A 20,765-nucleotide genomic window follows, 5' to 3' on the forward strand; every position below is an offset into this window, starting at 1 on the left:
AGCTGAATTTCCTCTGCAAGAAGCAATTTGATATCTATTGATCCCATATTTTCAGTTCATCCCATTTCATCAACTTGTCCTGAACTCCACTGGCTCTATACTTTGTCTGCATAGCCCAGTCAGTCTTGACTACTCACCTTCTTGATGTGATAAGGAGATAAAATAATGCTGCTCTACGAGTTTTTCAGCTGTCAGTTACAGAATGCCCCAGGGATCCTAGAGCAAAGAGATGGATAAAAATTTTACTGCCTACCAGGACCCAGGCAGGGAACCCCTCACCCTTCTATAACCATTTATCCCAGCTGAACCCAGGATGCTCCAGGAGAGCAGAGATCTAAGACCTCTGTTTTAAATTGGAGTAATGGGAATGGCTTCCCTGTTAAGGAGGAACTAAGGACCAGTACAGCCTGTAGAGGAGACAGCAAAATCATATTTAAACTTGTTACTGGGATGAATAGCTGGTCTGTTGGGGTGGGAAAGATTTGCATTTTTAGAGAATAGTCACAAAAAGTAACTAAATGGTAGACTTCTGTATGTGCTTAATGGACTTGGTAGAAGAAGTTTGTGTTGAAGATGTGGCTGAAGTCCATTTGAGTAGTAGAGAGCCAGTTTGTTAGAAAATAGTTGGAGAGCTGACACAAAGAGGAAATAATTTGTGTAGATTGAAAAGGGACAGAGTTGCTTCCAGACAGAGTGGACTGAAAACACACCAGTATAGCTAAGGTAGAAGCTGGATTGCTTTAGGGGAAGTTTACTTGTGTTTGGAGGTAATTTTCGTCGTTAGAGGGAAAAGCTTGCACAGAGGTCAAATGCAGTTTGAGCTGTGGGGCCAAGGTAGGAAAAAACTAACAGGAACTGATAACTCTGATGAAGCTTGGTGACAAAGAAAAACATGGAACTGAAATCAGTAAATTCAGAACAGGAGGAAAAAAGGCCAAAATAATCAATGACACAGACAGGGCTTTTTTGAATTACCAGATAAAGGATTTTTAAAATGTTGTAGTGCTCCCCTTATATCTTTTGCTTTCAATAACTTAGACCTTCTAATATTTGCTTTTTTTAAAATAAATGGATTTCATAGTTTTCCTAACAGATAGCGTGCTTGCCAAGATCTGTTCACTTCTGAATCTTACACTGCTTCATACAATTTAGATTGAAATGCTTGTTTTGGTTGATGACCAGTATATAAAAAACAGTACGTGAAAGAGGTATCAGATCCAGAAATTCCTTGGCAGCTCTGCAGTTTTCTCAGCAGTCTTGCTGCTTGGTGCAGCATAATTGAAAATGTCACTTCACATTTTGTACTGAGAGACATTTTGTGCTTTGCTGTTTTGAGCCTGATGATGCTCCCCTGCTTCAAAAGCCCATCCCTCAGCTTTCAAGCTGGTCAAACCATTATCAAGCAATAATGTAGTGTACATATGGAACTCTCACTTTTAAGCAGACAAATAGAGCTTTACTAGAAGATATTGAAATACAGTGAGCCCTCTGTTCCTCCAAAACACTTAGTTCCTAACAGTTTGCTTGAATTTTAAACAGCTCCTCCAAGTACATTCACTTTCCTTTGGCATTTGCTTTACCAGAAATAGTTTGAGCGAGTTTGAAACCAGCATTTTTTCCAAAAAAAAGTGGCAGCTTCCATCTAAGCTGTGTGAATTCTGCATTTTTAAATCTACAACTGACTGCAGGAATTATGGTTCCTTAATGAAACACATCTACTGTGAAGCATATGCTTGTTCAGAATGTTTTGAATTTCCCATGTAAAGACCTCAGAATGATTTGGTGGTGAGTAGTTTTAGATCAGGGATTTTTTGCATTCAGGATTTGGCAAGTCATTCCAAATAATTTGTGGTGGGGGGAAGGGAAGGGAGGAGAAGAGAGAGGGACGGAAAGAAATAGAAAGAAATCTGCTCCCAAATCATTTTAGTGGCATTGCTTTGAGTATGTCTTCACTAGCATTTAGAACTGGTGGTAGGGGACATGCCTACATCCAATGTTTGGCCACATCTGATATGAGACCTTTGGCTGCAAAAAGTCTCATAATTCTGTCCTTTTCTGTCCATAGATACCACAGGGATGGCTATGAACAGCTTAGATGAACCAAGAAGCAGTTGCTTTTGCATAAATGTTTGTGAGCCCTTCATTTCCATTCTTATGCAGTCACTCAGATCAGCTTTATGTGACCATTGGCTTTATGACCTAGAGTCATGTCTTAGTCATCTGTACCACAGCATAGCCACAAGCTAGAATCAGAGCCATCCACATTATTTATTGGTGAACTGGAAACTTTGTAGGTATTGGTTGAGGATCTCTGGATCTCTGCAATTAGGCTAAAGGGTGTGAAAGAGCTGAAGGTGGAGAGATGGAAGAGTGAGACTGCAAGAGGTTGACTTTTTGCTCTCACTGTAGCCAAGGATAGGCAGGAAGGTGAGCAGTGGGTGCCAGGTGACTTACCTGGATAGCCAACAGAGGCTCAGATTCAACAGGCACACAGCTCTAATTTGGACAAGGAATCACTGGTGACTTCAAAGTGATCTTATGATATACTTGTTTCTATCAGTGCGGAGATGCTTTGTTGTCTGTGATTGTTTGGTGCATTAGTTTTCTCATGAAGGCAGGGAAAGACTCAGAAACCACTGAAGTAGGTTTGGAAGCTTTCAAAAGACAGAGTCTAATTGCTGTTGGGAATTTACTTTAGTGTGAGTGTCGTTGTTTAAGGAGGATCTTTTCTTATTTAGGATTGAATCATCTGTAACTGCTGTCTTATAGGTGCTGGTGCTGGGGAGGAGGTTGGTTCATTTTGAAGAGTTTGAGATAACTTCACATCTGTCCTGTTAATTACTTACTGTATTGATTTTAAGGGCTCCTTGCAGTGACTCTATTATTAAACAGAAAACTATAACATTTGAAATTATGGTTACTAATATTCCCTTAAAAATGTTAAATACAAAGGAGTGAGAGAAAATGCTCACTGCCTTTTACATTCATAGGGATATGCTTTTCACAATGTTTTAAGGTCTAGCTGTTCTGTTACATAATATACTTAGTCTCTGGGCTGCTCATGTTTTATGTATCTTCTGTGAGGAAGTACAGGATATTCCAGAAAGATACAGTGTACCAAAATCACTATGCTCTATTCTAAATATTTAAATTTTTAAATAATACATTGCTACTAACTTTCACCTAAATCAAATTCCAGTCTATCTAGTGTTAACACATCACATTGGCTTAAAATGTGTACATGCTAGAGATGAGTCAGAGCAAGACAAATGAGCAAGGGTCTTGAGAGGATTAACCTGAGAGGAAAGATCAAATCCACTTATATAAGATAATTGCATAACTTCTCAAAACCTCTTCATATCCATTTCTTCTTGTGTGTCTTTATATATTTTGACAGCAACTAGTTTTCTTTCCTTCATCCTTTCCAGTATCTTATGACCAGGAAAGAACCATTAAATCATTGCTGACTCTCAAATCATAGTTGTCATCATTAGGCATCAGAGTGAATATAATTTGTGGTTAATATGGTCAGGAAACTGTCTCTCAGAGGCTTGTTTCAGACTGTCTGTCTGCTTATGCAGTTTTTCTTTATTTATTTTGAAAGTAAGCAAAAGGGAAAAAAAAATCATTTTCTTGTCTTTGCTTCAGGTTTTGGAGCAGAGATGTTAAACCTCACAAACAGCTGAGGTATTCTTCTGGTATCAAACTGAAGTTGCATCTGAATTTTCCTAAATTTTTAATAAAGACTTTATTTGATCATTGACTTACATTCAGGTCAAGTAAGGTTTTCCCAAGTGAGAGCCAGATTTACTTCTTGTTTCCTTTGGTCAGTGTTTGGAGTCTCTCCAGGCTAAACTGGGAGAACCACCAAGCAGACAGATTTTTGGTAATAGACAGTGTAGATGTTCAAGTCACGGTAACTTAATATTGCTAAGTGCTTTTTGTCTGCTGATGCCGGCATGTGACTACATGAATGTTTCCTCACTGAGCTATATATGACTAAAGACACCCAGGGTAACCATCTATTGCACCATTAGCTGCAAGAGAACTATAGCAGCTAGACTAAAAATGTCTCACGTAAGCCCAAGGTCATGGGTCATGTATTGCAGTGCAAATCTCTCGCAGCTTGGTTGAGGTAGAGAAAACCAGGGGAAAAAAAGTGAATGTGTTAAAACCAGAACAGATTCTGAAATTAAAAATAGAGAAGACAAAAGGAAACAAGCTCTGAGATTGTTTTTTAATTTTGTTCTGTAAATATGTCCAAAGCTGGGGATAAAAAATGGTCAGAATAAGGGTCTAAAGAGAGTGTAGAAGAAGGCCCCCCTAGAGACCACTAAAAAAAGAAGCTATCTAAAATGGGAAGTTGATGAATTAGGAAGCAAATGAAAAGAAGTTAATGGAGGAACTAATAGTGACAGGATTTCTTTGGAGACCGCAGGTGAACAGGAACCGAGAGCATAACAGGAGGCTAAATGAGGAAACTAGAGGAATAATAATGGAGTAAAGAGAAGAGGTGGTGAATCTTAATCTCTCCTTACTGTTGCTGTATTTAGCAAAGAGTGGCAATCACCACTTCCCTTTTTTAAAATTCAGATATCTTAACGGCAAAACAAGTTCATGGGTCAAAGAATTACAATATCTCTTGTGAGGTGACAGACTTAACCTCTTCTAACCAATTAGCCTTGAAAAATAGGAAATGCTGAATTAAACGTTCTGATTTTGAGAAGAAATGGTGGTCATGATATCTTAGGTCATGTCAGTGATACAGCAGAGTTCAATATATTTAGCACTTGCCCGCAAGCAAACAGCATCTGTTCTATTTTAGTAAAAAGGGATTTTTTCATTCGTTTTCGAAAACTTTTCAGATGTAGTGATATATTGCCCTCTTGAGGCCACAACTGGTTACTGCACTTGTTTTACAGCGATTTTATTTCCTTCTCAAATGAATGAGCCCCCCACAACTTTACAAACGCGATTGTTGGAAATTCGTAGAATAAATAAATAAATTATAAGCTGGAAAAATTCCTCCTTGTTAATATAATTTTTTCTCTATTGTAGTCTCCAAGATTTTTTTGCTATGTATTTTATCCCAACAAATTTAATGTTGAAATAGAGAACTAGAGTAGTATTATCTAAATAAACAGTGTTTGCGACCATCCGGTCAAGAAAATAGTGGCTTTCTTTCTTTATCTGTCACTTACTGGATAACTTATTAAAAATTATGTAAAAAAAATAAACTTAACTTTTATTCGAAAAGCACTGAAAATCCCATGGAATTAATTTTGTGCTATGGTGTAAGGGTGTAAAATCTGACCAATTTCATTGTTTTAATAATGAAATTATTATTTATTTTTTGTTTGGGAAAACATAGCATTTTTGGAACTTCACAATGTAATGTTTAATTGACATCATTCCACTCAGACTTCAGGCTACAGGCGCAACATGGTGTGTGACTACAATGTGTACCTTTCAAGGAACTAAATTTTTGGGGAATGAGGTTAATTTCTAGCAACCGTGAGATCCAAGAGAAAAGAAATATTTGGACCAGTTAGGGGAGGTGCCAGCATGGTGCAAATTGAGTGTTCTCCAGTGCCCAACGCATGTGCAAGGTAGCAGCTGACCATCAGCTGGAAATAGCAGCTGCACAAGGGCGTTCCACCCCCAGTCCGCTCTCCAAAGCCCTCACACTCTCAGGGTATGCAAACCAAGAAATGACGATCATCCATAACTGCCTATTTTTCAGAGCAGAATAAAGCTTTATATTAATCTATTACATAAAGGATGTAATATGGAAAAAGCTGTAAATAGAGATTAGTTTGTCTTTTCGATGAAGTTCATCTCATAATCAGTACATACATTAGCTGTAAAAAATCTGAAAATAAATTAAGTTGTCAACACAAAGTTTAAAATAATTACATGAAGAGGAAATGCAGTACTTCCAAGTACCTTTACATCACCGTAAGTTGCTTCAACATCCATAGTTACACTGGCATATTGGCAACACTTTTAGACAAAGCGCTTCAGACTAAGTCCTAAATTTGCTGAAACTTAAGATCTTAATTAGACAGATCTTCCATTATCCTTAGAGTTTGGATCAAGGTTGCTGAATAACAGACATTTCAAATTGAAAGAAAGGGACCAGTGCTTATCAGGAGACTTGATTCTAGGTTTACCTGTAGAATAAATAAATTTATACTTTTGAAGTAGAGGTCCTAAACTAGCTTTACATTTTCTATTCTAGTTTAGAGTGCACAAAAAACCCCCAAAAACCAAAAAACTAATTTGGGACTGTGAAGTAGATGTGAATTTACTACAGCTTTGTGCCACTATCCTTTATATATTACATAGCATCTTATTTTGGTGTCTGGCATTTTTACCAAAGACAGGCCCCTCTCCTGTGCTGTGCTCATGGTCCCTTCAGAATCCAGACATTCCTTCCAGCTGCTGCAGACCTGAAGTCCCCCTTTCAGGGAACTGGCATATTTTTTTATGGCTCAGGCAGATTTATTTGCTGTTCTTGTCCTTTTCCTGATACATCCTTGGCTACAAAATACATTCTTGCTCCCTGGTTTACTGAGTGAAACAAGAATATATGACATAAAAACATTCACATGTTTTAGCTGATCTCTAGATACAGTAAGTCTTTGACTTAGGGTCACATAAAAAGTATCAGCTAAAAAGGTTTTACTTCAGTATATTTAATGCTGTTATACATAAGAAAAAACTTATCCTTTATTAGATGCTTTGGGCATCTTTCTTCGTTTCCTAGCTTCTGCTTAGACCTGAATTTTATGTAGAAAAGAAATGACTCAGAAAGAAGTTATTTTAAGTGCAGGGAGAGTTTCTGTGAGACATGACCAATAAAAGACATCGCTCCTTGTAAATAAATATATTTTCAGAAACTATATGTCAATCCTAGTAATATGATGAACTTCAAAGACCAGATTTGTATGATCCTTCAGAAGTTTGTTTATTACTCAGGTCACTCAATATCATGACTTCTGACTTTTAACTCTTAGAGCTTCTGCCTGCCTGTTTTATTGCCAAAGGCATAAAAAAGTCACACTTTCTTTTTTTATAACTAACTATAAATAACTATCTTTTCTTTTTCTTATATTTCCTCCTCCTCCATTTTCCTCCCTGCATATGCCCCATTTCCTTATAGTGTGTTCATTCTGTTTCTGTCTCATTTTCAGGGCTCTTGGTGTCCTTCAACTCAGGTTTCTCCTTTCTGCTGCTTATGCTATTCACTCTATAGTTTCAGTATTGTTTCCTCAGGAGCCTTTTTCTGATCAACCCCAACATTTCACCCAGACTCAGAATGATGAATGAATTGAATGCTGGAAACATTTTAATACAGATCCCTACTGTAGAGTTTTTCTGATAAAAGGCAGTGCTGATTTGAACAGCGAAAAGTGTTTGCTTCTTTAGCCAATCCCTGTGTGCCTGCATAAGCCAGTGGGGCTGAAGCTTGTCTGTGTACAGAGATGTGTTTTGGTCGGTGTCCCTCCCGCTCTTCCCAGTGGCTCAGCAGCGATGGCAGGAGGCACGCACTGCCTCCACCACAGGGCTCATGCCCAGTGCCCCACTTTGGAAATAACTGGAATTCAAAGTAGTGGGCATGATAACTTAGGAGGCAGATAAGCAAAATTACTGTCTGTCATCCAGCATGCGAATACACATGTAAGATTTTTCCATACCAACAAGGTTGTGCTCATTTATTTACTCAGTCCCCGGGAGTGCTTTGAGTGTCACACTGCTTTTGAGGTACAGCACCCATATTTTCTCAGCGTGACCACAATCCTCACCAGAATGAATGCAGAAGGCCTAAAACTTTGTCTGGCTCTGTTCCTGTTACCAATACATCTCAGGTGGGATGTATGGCCATGTCAGCATGAGAGGCCAGCAGCCATTGCCATCAGAGCAGATGGCATCTCTGAAGGTTTACAACCAGCCCATACTGCTGTTCAATTCATACCAGAGGATTCTTTGAACGATGGAAGAATCAGATGTTCTTGTCTGTCTTCTTCCTTCTCTCTGCCAGTCTCCCCTGCTCTTCAACCCATACAAAGTCACAATGATACTGGCTTTTTCTAAGCTGCTGTATTGCATTCCTATGCACAGCTCTCTTGGCCTCATGGCTACATGCTTCTCCCCAGCACTGTTCTTCCAGCCCATGGATTTTGTTTCTGTGGTTCTGGGTGTTCACTGATCCTTCAAAAGGCTGGGGGAAATGTTACCAGTGGTGTTGGAAGATTCTCTGCTAATCTAAGAATTAGAACAGGGCTCTCAGGAAGCATTGGCTTAGTTTTCCCATATTTGTCTTTGCTCCACAGTGAATCTGCTGGTACTGAGAGTATCCCTCTTTTAGATCTTAAAAGGTTCAAACAGCACTGAAGGCTTTGTGATAGTACTTTTAAAGAGAAAGTAGATCTTCACCTTGAGCCAAAGGTAAGACAAGGCATAGGTTAAAGAAAGAATTATGTTTGTAGCATCATGGAAAAGTTTAAGTATCAACAGAGATATATTAAAGAATGATTTTTAATATTCAGGTTACCATAACCTGCTTTTTGCCCAAAAGCAGAAACAAAGCCTACAGTCACAATGGGGCAGTGAACTTTCTATTGCACAATTGGATGCACTGTCATCAAATATAGCTGTTTATAATGGATTAAAACGTAACACTTCACATGTTTCTCTTCACCTTTCATGCTTTTAAAGCAAATGCTACCTTTATGATTCTGGCTCTTTTATCTAGAAAGCTTTAGGAAACTGAGAAATTAAAAATTTTTTTTTTATATTCCTGCTCTAGCCAGAATACAGTATGGAAAAATAGCTTGGACTCTAAACCCAGGGAAAGTAATGAGCCAATGACTGTCCTGTGGTTATGGAACAGAAAGTTCCATAACCATATAATTCATGGCCTATTCAATAGATGCCCATTAGGGAAAATGCATTTAAGCACAATTTCTGTGTGTGGTAGTTGGGCACAAAGCCTAGAGGGGGCACTCATGAAAGATTTGTATAATTTAACAGTCTTTGAAACGCTTAACTGGACAGTTCATAGTAGAAGTTGTTATGCCTTTGCATGGATGTCCATTAAGAAAAATATTTGATCCTTACCCTGTTTGAAGGGAGCATTTAAGACACACATTCTCACAAACTGGGGTTATTGAGTAAATGTGGTACTTCTTTGGGAGAAAGCCTCCATGTTCTATTTCTGAATTGCTTGTGGATTGCTGGTCTGCATGTTAAGTATTTCCATCCTACTGATGCGTTTGGTCAGTTTTATGTTTCTGTGAGGTCACTGCCTGTCATAGAATCTTGACAATATCACACAAAGAATATTTTCCATTGTGGCATCTTGGTTCCTTGGGGATCCCCAACATCTGTATTGCTAATGGTTTTATTGTTGCTTCTGGCTCTACCTCCAATTAAATTGACCGTGGCAGTTTGTTGCAGCCTCATCCTCCTGAGTACCTGGATTTCTTTGACTTACCTTTGCCTGTGAAGAAAGTACACTTTTATCCTTTTGAAAATAAAGTCCATGGGCAGGAATGTGTTCCTCCTGAGACTAATATGCAAGTCCTTTTGTGGTTAGACAAAGGGTTTTCTTAATGTATTCTGTGATAGAAGTGCCCTAAGAGCCAGCCCATCCTGGTATACAGACACCTCTGTGAGCTCAGTCTTTTTGTAAATTGGGAACAAACTTTACAACACTGTCTTCTTGCAACAAAATTGGGCATTCATTTTTAAGCACACAGCCTCATAACCAATTCTTTTAAGAAGAGAACTCCCTTTGTGTAATAAAAGCAAAGGTAGAAAGAAAAAAGGTCTGGGGTAGTGATTTAACACTGTTGTCTGGTGCTTCCACACTGAGGCTTGTGGAATAGAGTAGACCTTCCACCATCGCACTCAGCTTTCATGGCAGATAATTTTAGTATGTTTGCATTTAATGGTTTGGAGTGTTGCTTTTATTCTGATTTTAATAGTATTTTAGGTCATTAGAAGGGCTTTGTACTTTTAGAAATGCAATGACCAAAAGTGTCTTCAGTATAAGCCAGCATACATGAAAAATGAAAATGTAACACTAATAAATTGAGTAGTGTTAAAATTGCATAGCTTGAAATTACAAGCCAAAAAGTATTGAAATAAATTTGTTACTCATGCCATGTAGGCACAATAAATCTGGGATTTTTCCCTTAAAATTGAAACCCAAAATTTGATCTAGGATGTGTGGCATAAAACTTTTCATAATGATGCTAGTTTGATGCAGTTGCTTCCTCTGTTTTATGGCATAGTTTTGGCAATATTCATTTCAGTATATGCATTTCCTTGAGTGCGTATATCGAAAATTCCCCATCTAAAGGAATCCCATATCAAAAATCTACTACAGCCATCTAAAATACTGCTGATTTTAGTGTAACAACAATAAGAAAAAAGTTGCATATTTCTACATTATCTTTTTTTGGTAACCCTAAATGTGCTTTTGGACTAAAGCTCAAAACTACAGAACTGGGCTTTGGTTTACTTCCATGCTAAATGTGGTCTAATAAAAGCTAGACTTGTGATAGCTGCAGCTGAGATAGAAACTTCCTCTTTTCCCACTCCATTCAATTAATGAAAGCTGAACTTCAAAGTCTAAACGAGATCATTTGAAGTGCTAAAATTATTGAACACTAGAACTGTTTACTTTCCTATCTTAAAAAAAAAAAAAAAAGAAAGAGAATCTGTAATGGAAAAGTAAAATTAAATCACTGAAATGAAGTTAGGAAACTTTAAAATTTCTAGTGCAAGAAGTGGTGTTAACCTAGCTGAGAGGCATTTGTGCGTAGTTTTAAGTGACTCATTTAACAGCCAACTAATTTTTTTCACGACTGTGATAGCAAAGCTTTTCTGGGAGGTCTTAGTTGTGTGCTGCTCAGAAAATTGCAACCCAATGAGAAGATGTCTGAGCAACACCCCTGACAAGCATGAGAATATGCAAAGATATCGTCAAGGGCTGGAGCCTTTCTGTAATCTCATAAAAACTTACGTAGTTATCACTAGCTTTCTAGTTGTTATCAGAAGTTTTATAGTTAGGTCAAGTTATTATTTTGCAGGCAGTCCATAATATTTCTCTTGGGCTCTACTTTGTCCTTTTAAACCATGAGCAGTGGCTGTGCCACCGACTCCAGGAGCGTAGCTATGACCAGCAAATACCAAAACTTATTTGATTAACTCATTTGACGGCATTAACGTCATTTCTGGGTGTGTTACTGCAAGCTAGGAAGTGGAAAGTTAATGGAGATATATTTCTAAAAGAGCATGGATGGTCTTTGGCCAGAGTTGGGGTGAGCTTCTGAAATTCTATGGGGAAGCATAGGAGGGGACTGTGGAAGTTGGAGAAATACATGGAGTGAGGAAATCCTGGTCACTACTGCCAAGAGGCAGTAGTGGGGTGCAGGTAGTGAGCAGTGAGGTGTGCTGAACAGTCCTCCTGATTAGGGAGGAATATCTAAACATAATCCATCAAACAGGTGCAAGGGATGGAGTCAGGCAGAAACTGCTTGGTTGCCAGAGACTACCTATTTCTGTGTTCATTAATAGTATTCAATTTTTATGATGTACATTTGGGATAGAACACACACAGAGTCCTATTAACTGTAACAAATTGCATGTGAGACTTGTTCATCTGTCCACCTCTGTAGACCTCGCCCTCATGCTCCAGGGTTTCTTGCACTGGCGGTACAGCACGGCAGCTGCACTCCTGCTCTGTTATCCCACATGCCAGACGAAACCAGGCTGCCAAAGCCAAGATCCTTTGTGCAGCTGTACTGGGTGTAGAGAGCCCTGCAGCCCTGTGCAGCAGGTGGGGCTTCTGTATCTTCTCTATGCCCTTATGTTTAACAGGACAAGGGTAGGAGGCACATTTCCAGGCACATCCATCCTCAGCCCAATATCCATGCATGCCTTTGGCCTCTGAGCATGCCTTTGCATGACTCAGCAAGTGAATTCTCATTCTTGTGGTTCAAAAAATTTGAGTGCTCTGGTCATTAATAAGGAAGTCTCAAGATATTTTGTCAAATCCCATCAAATTTATATTTAATACTTCAGTTAATTAATTAATTCCTTAATTGTGCAGAACAATTGAATTAAGTATATTTTCATTTTATAAGATAATTAAGCAGACACACTGAGTTAAGCTTCCCCCAAATACTTAGACTTGTCCGTCTTTTTCATTCTTACCCATCCAGAGAAAATAGAATTAGACCACAAAAAACCCAACTTTGTATGTGCCAGATTTCAAATGAAGCCATTTTTGCTTTAGATTTTTTTCAGTGGTGTGTGATCAGAACTTTCTTCTTCCCCCTTGGAGAATCTGTAAAATTGTCATGAAACAAAATGGAAAGCTCAAGGTTTTAAAGGTCAACGTTTAAAAATTTCCCATGTAGGGTATGGCTTTATCATTATCTGCAAACTTTACTACAGAAGCAGCTACAAATCATCCAATAACAACCAGAAACATTTGTTTCTCTACTAAGCAGTGTAGACTAAGAATAACTTTATGCTGTAGGAGCGCAAGTTTTTGTCTAACTTGCTCAGACAGTGCAAAACTCTAATATTTGCAAAACTGAACCAGCTGGTCTAAAGGCAGAGACTGGATTATTGGTGTATCTTTTTTTCTGTTCTGTTCCCTTCTATTCTGTCTGAGGAATTGTGCAGTAATTTTCAGATTCAATGTAGCCAGCTATGAATTTTCAACTTCCAATAAGTTTTGATGGAAAATACAATATTTTAATTTCCTGTTAATTTCTACCAAAGTACAAGCTGGGTAGATTTGTCAGTATTTACATTGTAGTGTGATGCTGTGTGAATCAGACCCTTAAGCATACCTTCAGTGAAGTTTTTACCTGTTGAAACTTTTTCCCATCTTAAAAATGATGAAGAAAAAATATCTAGAGAAAGAAAAACATAATCTCAATTTAAAAAGGCAGAAAGGGAAGAAGTGTCTAGAAAGGGATGGAAAGTGTTTTCACAAATACCTTATTAAATGAAGAGAAAAAAAATCTTCTGTATTGGTTAAAGTTTGTCATCCTATGAATTTATTTCTTCCACTGAATATTCCTGGTTTGGGATTTAGGATTGCAAATTCAGGATTGCCTATCCTTTGGTTTAGTATAATTTATCTTGTAATCTGTTTTTAAAAGCATCTTTGTGAGAGTGTCACAATAGATTTTCTGTATTGTAAGACAATGTTATCCGCATTATTTTTTAGAACTGGTTTTGTCTTTGCCTTTTATTTAAAATGTATATCCTGGGAAACATTTGAGATGGTAAGAAGAGGAACTATTCTAATGCTGTTTGTGACCCTGACGACATGTATGTCATTAATTGTACTCTAAGTAACTAGGCCATCTTGATTACACAGAAACGGCTCCGTGGTGGTCAGTCTGCGGACGGCCAGTGGCCCTTCAGTCAGGGATAAGTTATGTTTTGGGCTTTCACTCTGTTATGAGCCTTAAGGGGATTAAAGATCCGGATCTACAGCTGTGACAGAGCTACATGGACCACCGATACCCCTTCTTCCCTGAGGCTGGGAGAGCAGGCGGCGTTTGTTCGTGCCTTTGACTGCCCAGCCCAGCCGGGCCCGCCGGGCGGGGTGGTTCGTGCTAGGGCGCGGCTCCAGCCGGCGGCGAGCGCTGGCCTCAGCCTCAGGGCCTCCAGGTAAAGGCGCCTTGGCAACGGGGCAGAGGCGAGCCGGCGCCGCTCAGCGTCCGGCCGGGCCCGTGGCTGCCGAGCCGCTGCGCTCGGGGATCCTCGCACGGGATTCCGTTGCCGAGCCGGAGCTGCTCCCGGCCGGGCAGGGGGGAGCCGCGGAGCTGGCCGCTGCCTGATAAAGGCGGCTCCTTCCTTTCCCACTGGCATCAGGCTATTCAAATACATGGGGATGGAATCCTGGCCACCGCTGTGAAAAAGAAAACCCGGGGGCATTGTTTTGATCACCAATGCAGGGCGAATGAAGTGGGACCCGCATTGCTGAGATGTAATCTCACGTACAATTTGCGATACAAATAATTTTGTATTTCGCACGCTCTCTAGCAGCTGAAACCGGACCGTCTGTAATTTGTGTCCCGGCGGGGCGCAGGGGTGTCCCTCCCTTGGTGTGCTGGCGCGGGTGTCGCGGCGGCGCTGTCCCCGCGGTGCTGCCCCGGCGCCGGCAGGAGGCGCTGTGGGCCCAGGCACGGCGCGCGGGCGGGCGCGCGGCGCTCCCTCCGCCGGCGGCCCGCGCGGCCCGGCCCGCCCTGCCCTTCCCGCGGCCCGCGCTCCGCCGCGCTCGGCTGCTACAGATGTGCGCTTGTGAATGGTTTCAATAAAATTTTATGGCCGTCATTTGAAAAATGGTAGGATTATTGTGATTTGTGCAGCCTGGCAGAAGAGAACCCGCCGGGGCTGGCCGCGGCCGCTGCTCGCCCTGCCGCGGACTCCCCCGGGCACCGTGTCCCTCACCGCGGTCCCAACGTGCAAGGTGGCACTAGCACTTCCAGCCCTTTTCTTTTTCTTTTTCTTTTTCTTTTTCTTTTTCTTTTTCTTTTTCTTTTTCTTTTTCTTTTTCTTTTTCTTTTTCTTTTTCTTTTTCTTTTTCTTTTTCTTTTTCTTCCTTTTTGTTTTCTCAGATTACGTGTCTCATCGTGATTCTGTAGGAGACTGTCTCCATGGTTTTTTGTCCAGGCCTCCAGAAGAGCCCCCAGGTATTCCCCGCTCTGCACTGGGGCTCGCAGCCCACCTGGCTTGGGCGGAGAGGGGACGCACGAGGCTGCTGGAGCTGGATGCTTGCGAGTGTCTGAGCACTAGGACGAAGTGGCAGACATTACAACACAGGCAGGTTTTGTGAGAGGGCAGAAGGAACTCTGTGGCTAATCGTAGCTTTTTACACTGCTGCAAGCCTTCGGTGTTTCCAAGCACCCTTTTGAAGGCATACAGACATTGAGTACTGCAGGCAGATGTTATACGTGTCTGTCTCCGTAAAATACACGATGCGTGTACAAGAGAGAGCCTTTTTTCTTTCTTTTTTTTTTTCTTTTTCTTTTTGCTTACCATATCACCTTGTCTCTCAAGGACAGCACATTGCTAAAATGCAGGCAGAGATTTATTGGAGGGACAAGGACTTTACTCCTCCTGCTCTTCTCCTCAGCTCACGTCTCCAACTCCTCTGCCAGTCTGGCATCTCTTATGCTCCACTGTGAGCTGGAAGAAAGTAAGCAATGGAGCAAGGAGAACATCTTGCCCCTGTCCATAGATTGACATGGGGGAACATAGCCCCTGGGGTATATAGCCTGCTGTTGGGAGACAGCAGATGTAATTGCCTTCATTACTTGCCCCAGAGTAAAGGCATGTAGTCTCAGGCACCATAGCCGCTGGGTTGCTTTCCCTGTCATTCTTCTCCCTTTCTGGAATATCCTGGAAAATAGCCTACAATGAAACCTGCACAATACCAGTTTTCTTCCTTCTAATGGTTTGATATACAGTGGATTCCATGAATAGAGATAGCAATAGTCTCCTTATCCTGAGGTCTTGTGGGGGATAAAGTCCTCAGAGTGCTGGAGTGGGTGCTGTCTTGCCTGCAGTATGCACTGCAGCTTCCTGCCAGTCTCTAGCTTTGGTTTAGAAGTACTGCTGCTTCAACTGGGAGCCAAGAATTGGTTGCTGGACCCTGATTCCTGGTAGTGCTGGACCAAAATGACTTTTCTACCTTGAATTTTCAAAGAAGTGTTGTTCTGCTTGGTCTAGGTTATTACCATTGTGCTTTAAATAACACAGCTGTGCACCTACTGCTCAGACTCTTTTTTTCTGTCTTGTTTAGAATTCCAGTTTCATGGGCAACTTTGGAGAAGAGGATTTAGGCTCCTGAGACACTCAGGGGTGTTTAAAAGTTTTATGCTTAGTTTGCTTTTAGCTGTCTGAATGGACTAATAATTAGCAGAAATCATTTAATAAATAGAGTGGTGAGGTTGAGGTACTGAGTGTGTATACTGAGTTGTTACCCAGCTGGAAATGAAAATTCTCACTATGCTGGAAATTCATAGCTAATGACTATAACTAGACCTAACTTAATCTAGTCTTACAATGCTTGTAATAGATGCACATTCCTCTTCAGAGTTAATTTTCAGGGTGCTTATAAACATTGCGGTCAGTTTATTCCGTTTACTCTCTTGCTTTGTGGTGGATAAGACTTTGGTAAAATTATCTGTACTCAGTATGTGCCTATAGAATCATCCAATCATGTAAATTCAGGGGCACTATTTTTAATCAGACAATATAATTGGTACTAATCTTGAAATAAATGGTGCTCCTGAGAAGCAGGAGCTCCTGTCTTCTCCGGAGCACCATCTGTGTGGCTCATATGCAATCAGCAATATTTATATTAAATGCTATATATTCAGCCTCATCTACTGTTTGATTTCCTCTCCCTGAGTTTCATGCTATGAACCAAAACAGGAATCAAAATACCTAAGTTCTGACAAGCAATTTCTTCTCTCGGTCTGCTATGTATACCTTGTTAATGCAGCTTTGTTCAGTCCTTTTGTCAACATTCAGTGTTCATAGTACGCCCAGTCTGCCCAGTGCAAGGTCTTAAGCTCAATTTTCATTATAATTTCTATGAAGCTTTTTATAAATCTCCCTCATATTCTCTAAAACTCTGCTGTTTTCTCTATTTTATCATAGTCATATGGATCCCACATTGTCTTGTCCCGAAATATCACATTGGATCATTCCCAGATACACTGTTCTGCTACTTAGTTACCAGAAGACCACTCTATAATTGTTTTGTTTGTTTGTTTGTTTTAGGTTGTAAGAGGTAAAGTACTCTTTTGGCTAAAAATAAAAAACTATAGTAAAATTGAGCATACATTTTTCACATTGCTGTTGTGCTTTACCTGGTTCTTTCTTTTTTCTTACATGGTAAGGGGTTTGTAAGCAAGCTGGATGAATTCATTCACTGGTTAAATGAAGCCATGGAAACAACAGAGAACTGGACTCCTCCTAAAGCAGAGACAGACAGCCTTAAACTGTACCTGGAGACACACTTGGTAGGACAATACTATACTATGATTGCTATCAGTAATTGTTCTGCTGTGCTTTTTATTTGATTATTATTTTTTAATTTCTAGTGTGCATCTATATTTCAATGTAAGATTTGCAGCATTGCAGTTTGTTTTATTGCAAATATCAAGAAATTATTTTCTGTACTTGAAATATGTACTGATAACTTTGTAAAAATTGAATTAAAAGGCAAAATTGCATTACAATTCAGGATTTATGTCCAAACTGAAAGAAAAGACAAGAGGAGAAAGTATATTTTTTTCTGCTGATCATTCTAGGATTTTTTACTACATTGCAACATTAGTGAAGGTGTTATTAGTGAGGAACTCTTATTCTCTCTCCCACAGTTTTAGCATAGCACAGTGTCATTTAAACAAAATATTTGAAATAGTTACTTCAATTATTTTTCTTGATGTGCCTTTCTGTCGTTTAATTAACACAGATTTTATACTGTAGGCGGAAAATAGAGCTCATTGTGTGCTGTTCAATGGGTAGGTATCTTAACAGGTAAACTCCTCTAGCTGGTAAAAGGAAAATTAAAAAAAAGTACAGAAAATCAAACTAAGAAATTTCCTCTCTTTCTGCCAAAGTCTTCAGTTTTTACTGGTATGAAATGAAAGAAAATATGGTGATAGCCATACTCTGAGCCAGTGACCTAGACACCCCAGCTATATAAAACAGTAGATTAGTTGATCCCATACCAGATTATCGACTCCCGAAGCTCAGCCTCACTTCCAGTCTCTGATAATCGTATGGTAGAAAATTATTTGACAGTGCCAGGAAGTCACGTGATGCATTGCGGGAAAACGTCATCTGAACTCCTACCGTAATACTGGAGTGACCATTATTAAATTAATTACATGTACATCATCTACATATACAGTTAAAACCAAACTGAAAACTGCTTTGGGATTTCAGCCATACAGAAAGCTCTTGTGTCTTTTGCTCTTAAACATTTCTGTTGTACTAGTGCTGTTGGGCATTCACTGGATTAAGTGCCTATTGTGGTAGTCTATCAAATGCAGTGTGAAGACACTTCATTTTTCCTTACGTTGCAGATTTTTTGTTTTGTGGCAGAGTTCAGATTTTTGCCTTGCCTTCTGCACACACTCATCCCATGATTCCCATTGTGTTTACAGGTGCTCTGAAAGCACAGAGCACATTGTGAAATCAAGCCTCAGAAAAGGCATTGGTCGCTTCAGTTTGTTTTTGTTGTACTCTGCAACATGAAACTTTTGATGAGAAGCTTTTATGAGTAGAATCTCAATTTTCACTCTTGACTGGATAAAAAGAAACATATTCCAGGTAACAGGGCAATCACCCTGTAACTCTCACAGCAGTTTCTTTTTCCCTTTCTTCCATGGGGAGGAGCACAGTAGCTCATATGCAGGCAAATTACTTCCAGCTTTGCCATGTGGTTCTTGGGGAGGTGAGGCCAAACCCATCTATATCAGACTGGAAAATGGAATAGTAGCTCAGAGGCAACTCCATCATTGCTAGAGGTAGTCTGAATAAATATGTGGGCACCTGTACAACCTCACTTTCCCCTGTCAGTAGTTAGGCTCCCAGCTGCTCTCTGTGTATTTGGGGTAAGAAAATTCTCATATGCTTCAGGATCATTATGTTATGAAACAAGCTGGGGATTTTTTTACTTCACTGCAGAAGTAAAATACCTAAAGAATGGTTCAGTTTCTATTTGATAATATTGTAATTATTTTATGGCATCTATATCCAGTGAAAATCCCACTGAGTAACCCGAAAAAACATGACTGAGTTTTGTTTCTTGGATTTCAGATAATGTATGTTATCATACTAGTTTCTACACAGCAGAAAATACAGACCATTTTGTAGTGTGGAAGATAGTTATTTGTATTAACTAGATTGTCAGTTTTTCAGTGGCTTTTATCTGTCAGACATCCTAATCTGTGTTTAAACAGAAGTATTTGAACTTCAATTCCTGTTAAGCTCACTGTTGAGATTTCCCTTAGTTGAGCATTGTAAGGCCATGGTGATCATGGTTTGTGTGAGGGACTTACACTTCTCATTTTCTTCTTTTGCCAGTCAGATTATACATGTCAGACTCACCTAAGATATGCTGAAGCAAAGGACTTAGAACTTTATGAGATTACGTTCCAGACTTATGGGTTTATAATACAGACACTGGTAGTAAACTAGCTGGGAAAACAAAGAAAGTGTGTTGGTTGTTTCCTATGTAGTGCATCTACACCAGCATATCTCATAACTGTTTCCTCACTGGTGCAGGTTTTCTCATCATAGAATGAGTGAAAACTCGGTGTAGATAAGTATTTTTATTAGTAGAGACATATCCTTAGCCTTTGGCACAAGTTATCAACTCCGTGAACTGTGATGCTGTTTTCTTTGAAATACATTTGTTGTGATGAAAAAATTAGGGCCATAAAGGGAGAATATTATGCATTTATGAATGAAATCTCTTCTGTCAAAATTTAGGAAAAGAAAATAACAGGAGCAAGAAAACACAAAAATGCACTTGTTCCCTTTGTCATTGTTTGGGAAAAATTCTGCAGAGGTGACAAGAAGAAATATCTTCCAAAATTTTCAGTATGTAAAATTGTAGACTGTCACTTTAGGATTCTAGTGTAAACTGTTGATAAAGGTTTGAATTTTAAAATCTCTCCCCACTCAGCCTTGCTTTTCTTCATCTTTGACATTTCAAGCAATGGTGTGGTACAGACACATAAATAGAGTGCATTTTAGAAAAAAAAAGGCATCACAAAAAACCTACAGCACCAACTTATGAAAATCTTTGCATAAAGTAGTGCTCACGTGAGGAGTCAGATTTCTTGAACAGGATGGCAATGCAAGTCTCTATTACAAGTGTCATAGTATGACATCAGCTTAAATTGGTACAATTCCCCAAACAATTGTTCTTGTTAATTCTTATATGTGGCCTGGCAGTACTATCCACAAGGATGTTAATCAACACTTTGAAGCACACGAATAGTGTTTGTCTATTGCTCTTGGCTCACCAAGAGCTGCCTGCAGAGGCATCTCTATGAGTGTCTGAAGGTCTCACCTGGACAGCTCCTGAAACGGTGAAGCACACTGTGGTGAAGATGGAAGGCAGCCTCTCCTCAATTTGGTCTGTTTTTCCCGGTTATCTCATCTGCACAGAGACTAGCTGGGGAGTTCCTGGGTCACAAAGGGAATCATAACTGAATGCACTGTATGTACATGTGGGCCTGATATCCAAATCCACCACAATGATAATTATTAACTCTAAGACCTATTGGAGTTTTGTTCTTAAATCACAGTTACAACTTAAACTTCATCGATTTTGCCATGATGAGAAACCATACATTTTGCTAAAGATCATGAATTTTTTCTACAAAAAAAAAAATTCTACCTTTTCTACAAAGGTAGTCTGCATCTTGAATGTGTGCTGTAATAGACAATCTTCAGCTTAGAGAGCAGTTTTCTTGCAAATTTTAAAACCCAGCTCCCTAATGTTCTTCAGAACAAAAGTTACTATATGCTTCATTTTCGATAACATCAAAGAATGAATCTATAAATGAAAATGCTCTCAGAGATCCCTGGAATAGAGACTGAAATTATTCTTTCAGTTTTACAGGTCTTCACAACTCAGTAATGTTGGTTAAACTGATTTGGGAGCCGTGTGTTTCCCATTCATATAGAAGAGC

The 20,765-nt window shown here is 39.6% G+C and overlaps 1 protein-coding gene across 1 annotated transcript in view; it reads left to right on the forward strand.

Annotated features, from left to right (window-relative positions):
• Positions 1-20,765, forward strand: part of AKAP6 (A-kinase anchoring protein 6) — a 288,951-nt gene that overhangs the window by 117,423 nt on the left and 150,763 nt on the right. The window contains exon 7 of the mRNA XM_066188405.1: positions 16,950-17,072. Coding sequence (XP_066044502.1) covers positions 16,950-17,072 — 123 coding nt within the window. The remainder of the gene's footprint in view (positions 1-16,949; positions 17,073-20,765) is intronic.

This window comes from Chamaea fasciata, unplaced genomic scaffold (genome assembly GCF_029207755.1).
Source record: "Chamaea fasciata isolate MVZ Bird 193981 ecotype frontalis unplaced genomic scaffold, bChaFas1.0.hap1 SCAF_7, whole genome shotgun sequence".
NCBI lineage: Eukaryota > Metazoa > Chordata > Aves > Passeriformes > Sylviidae > Chamaea > Chamaea fasciata.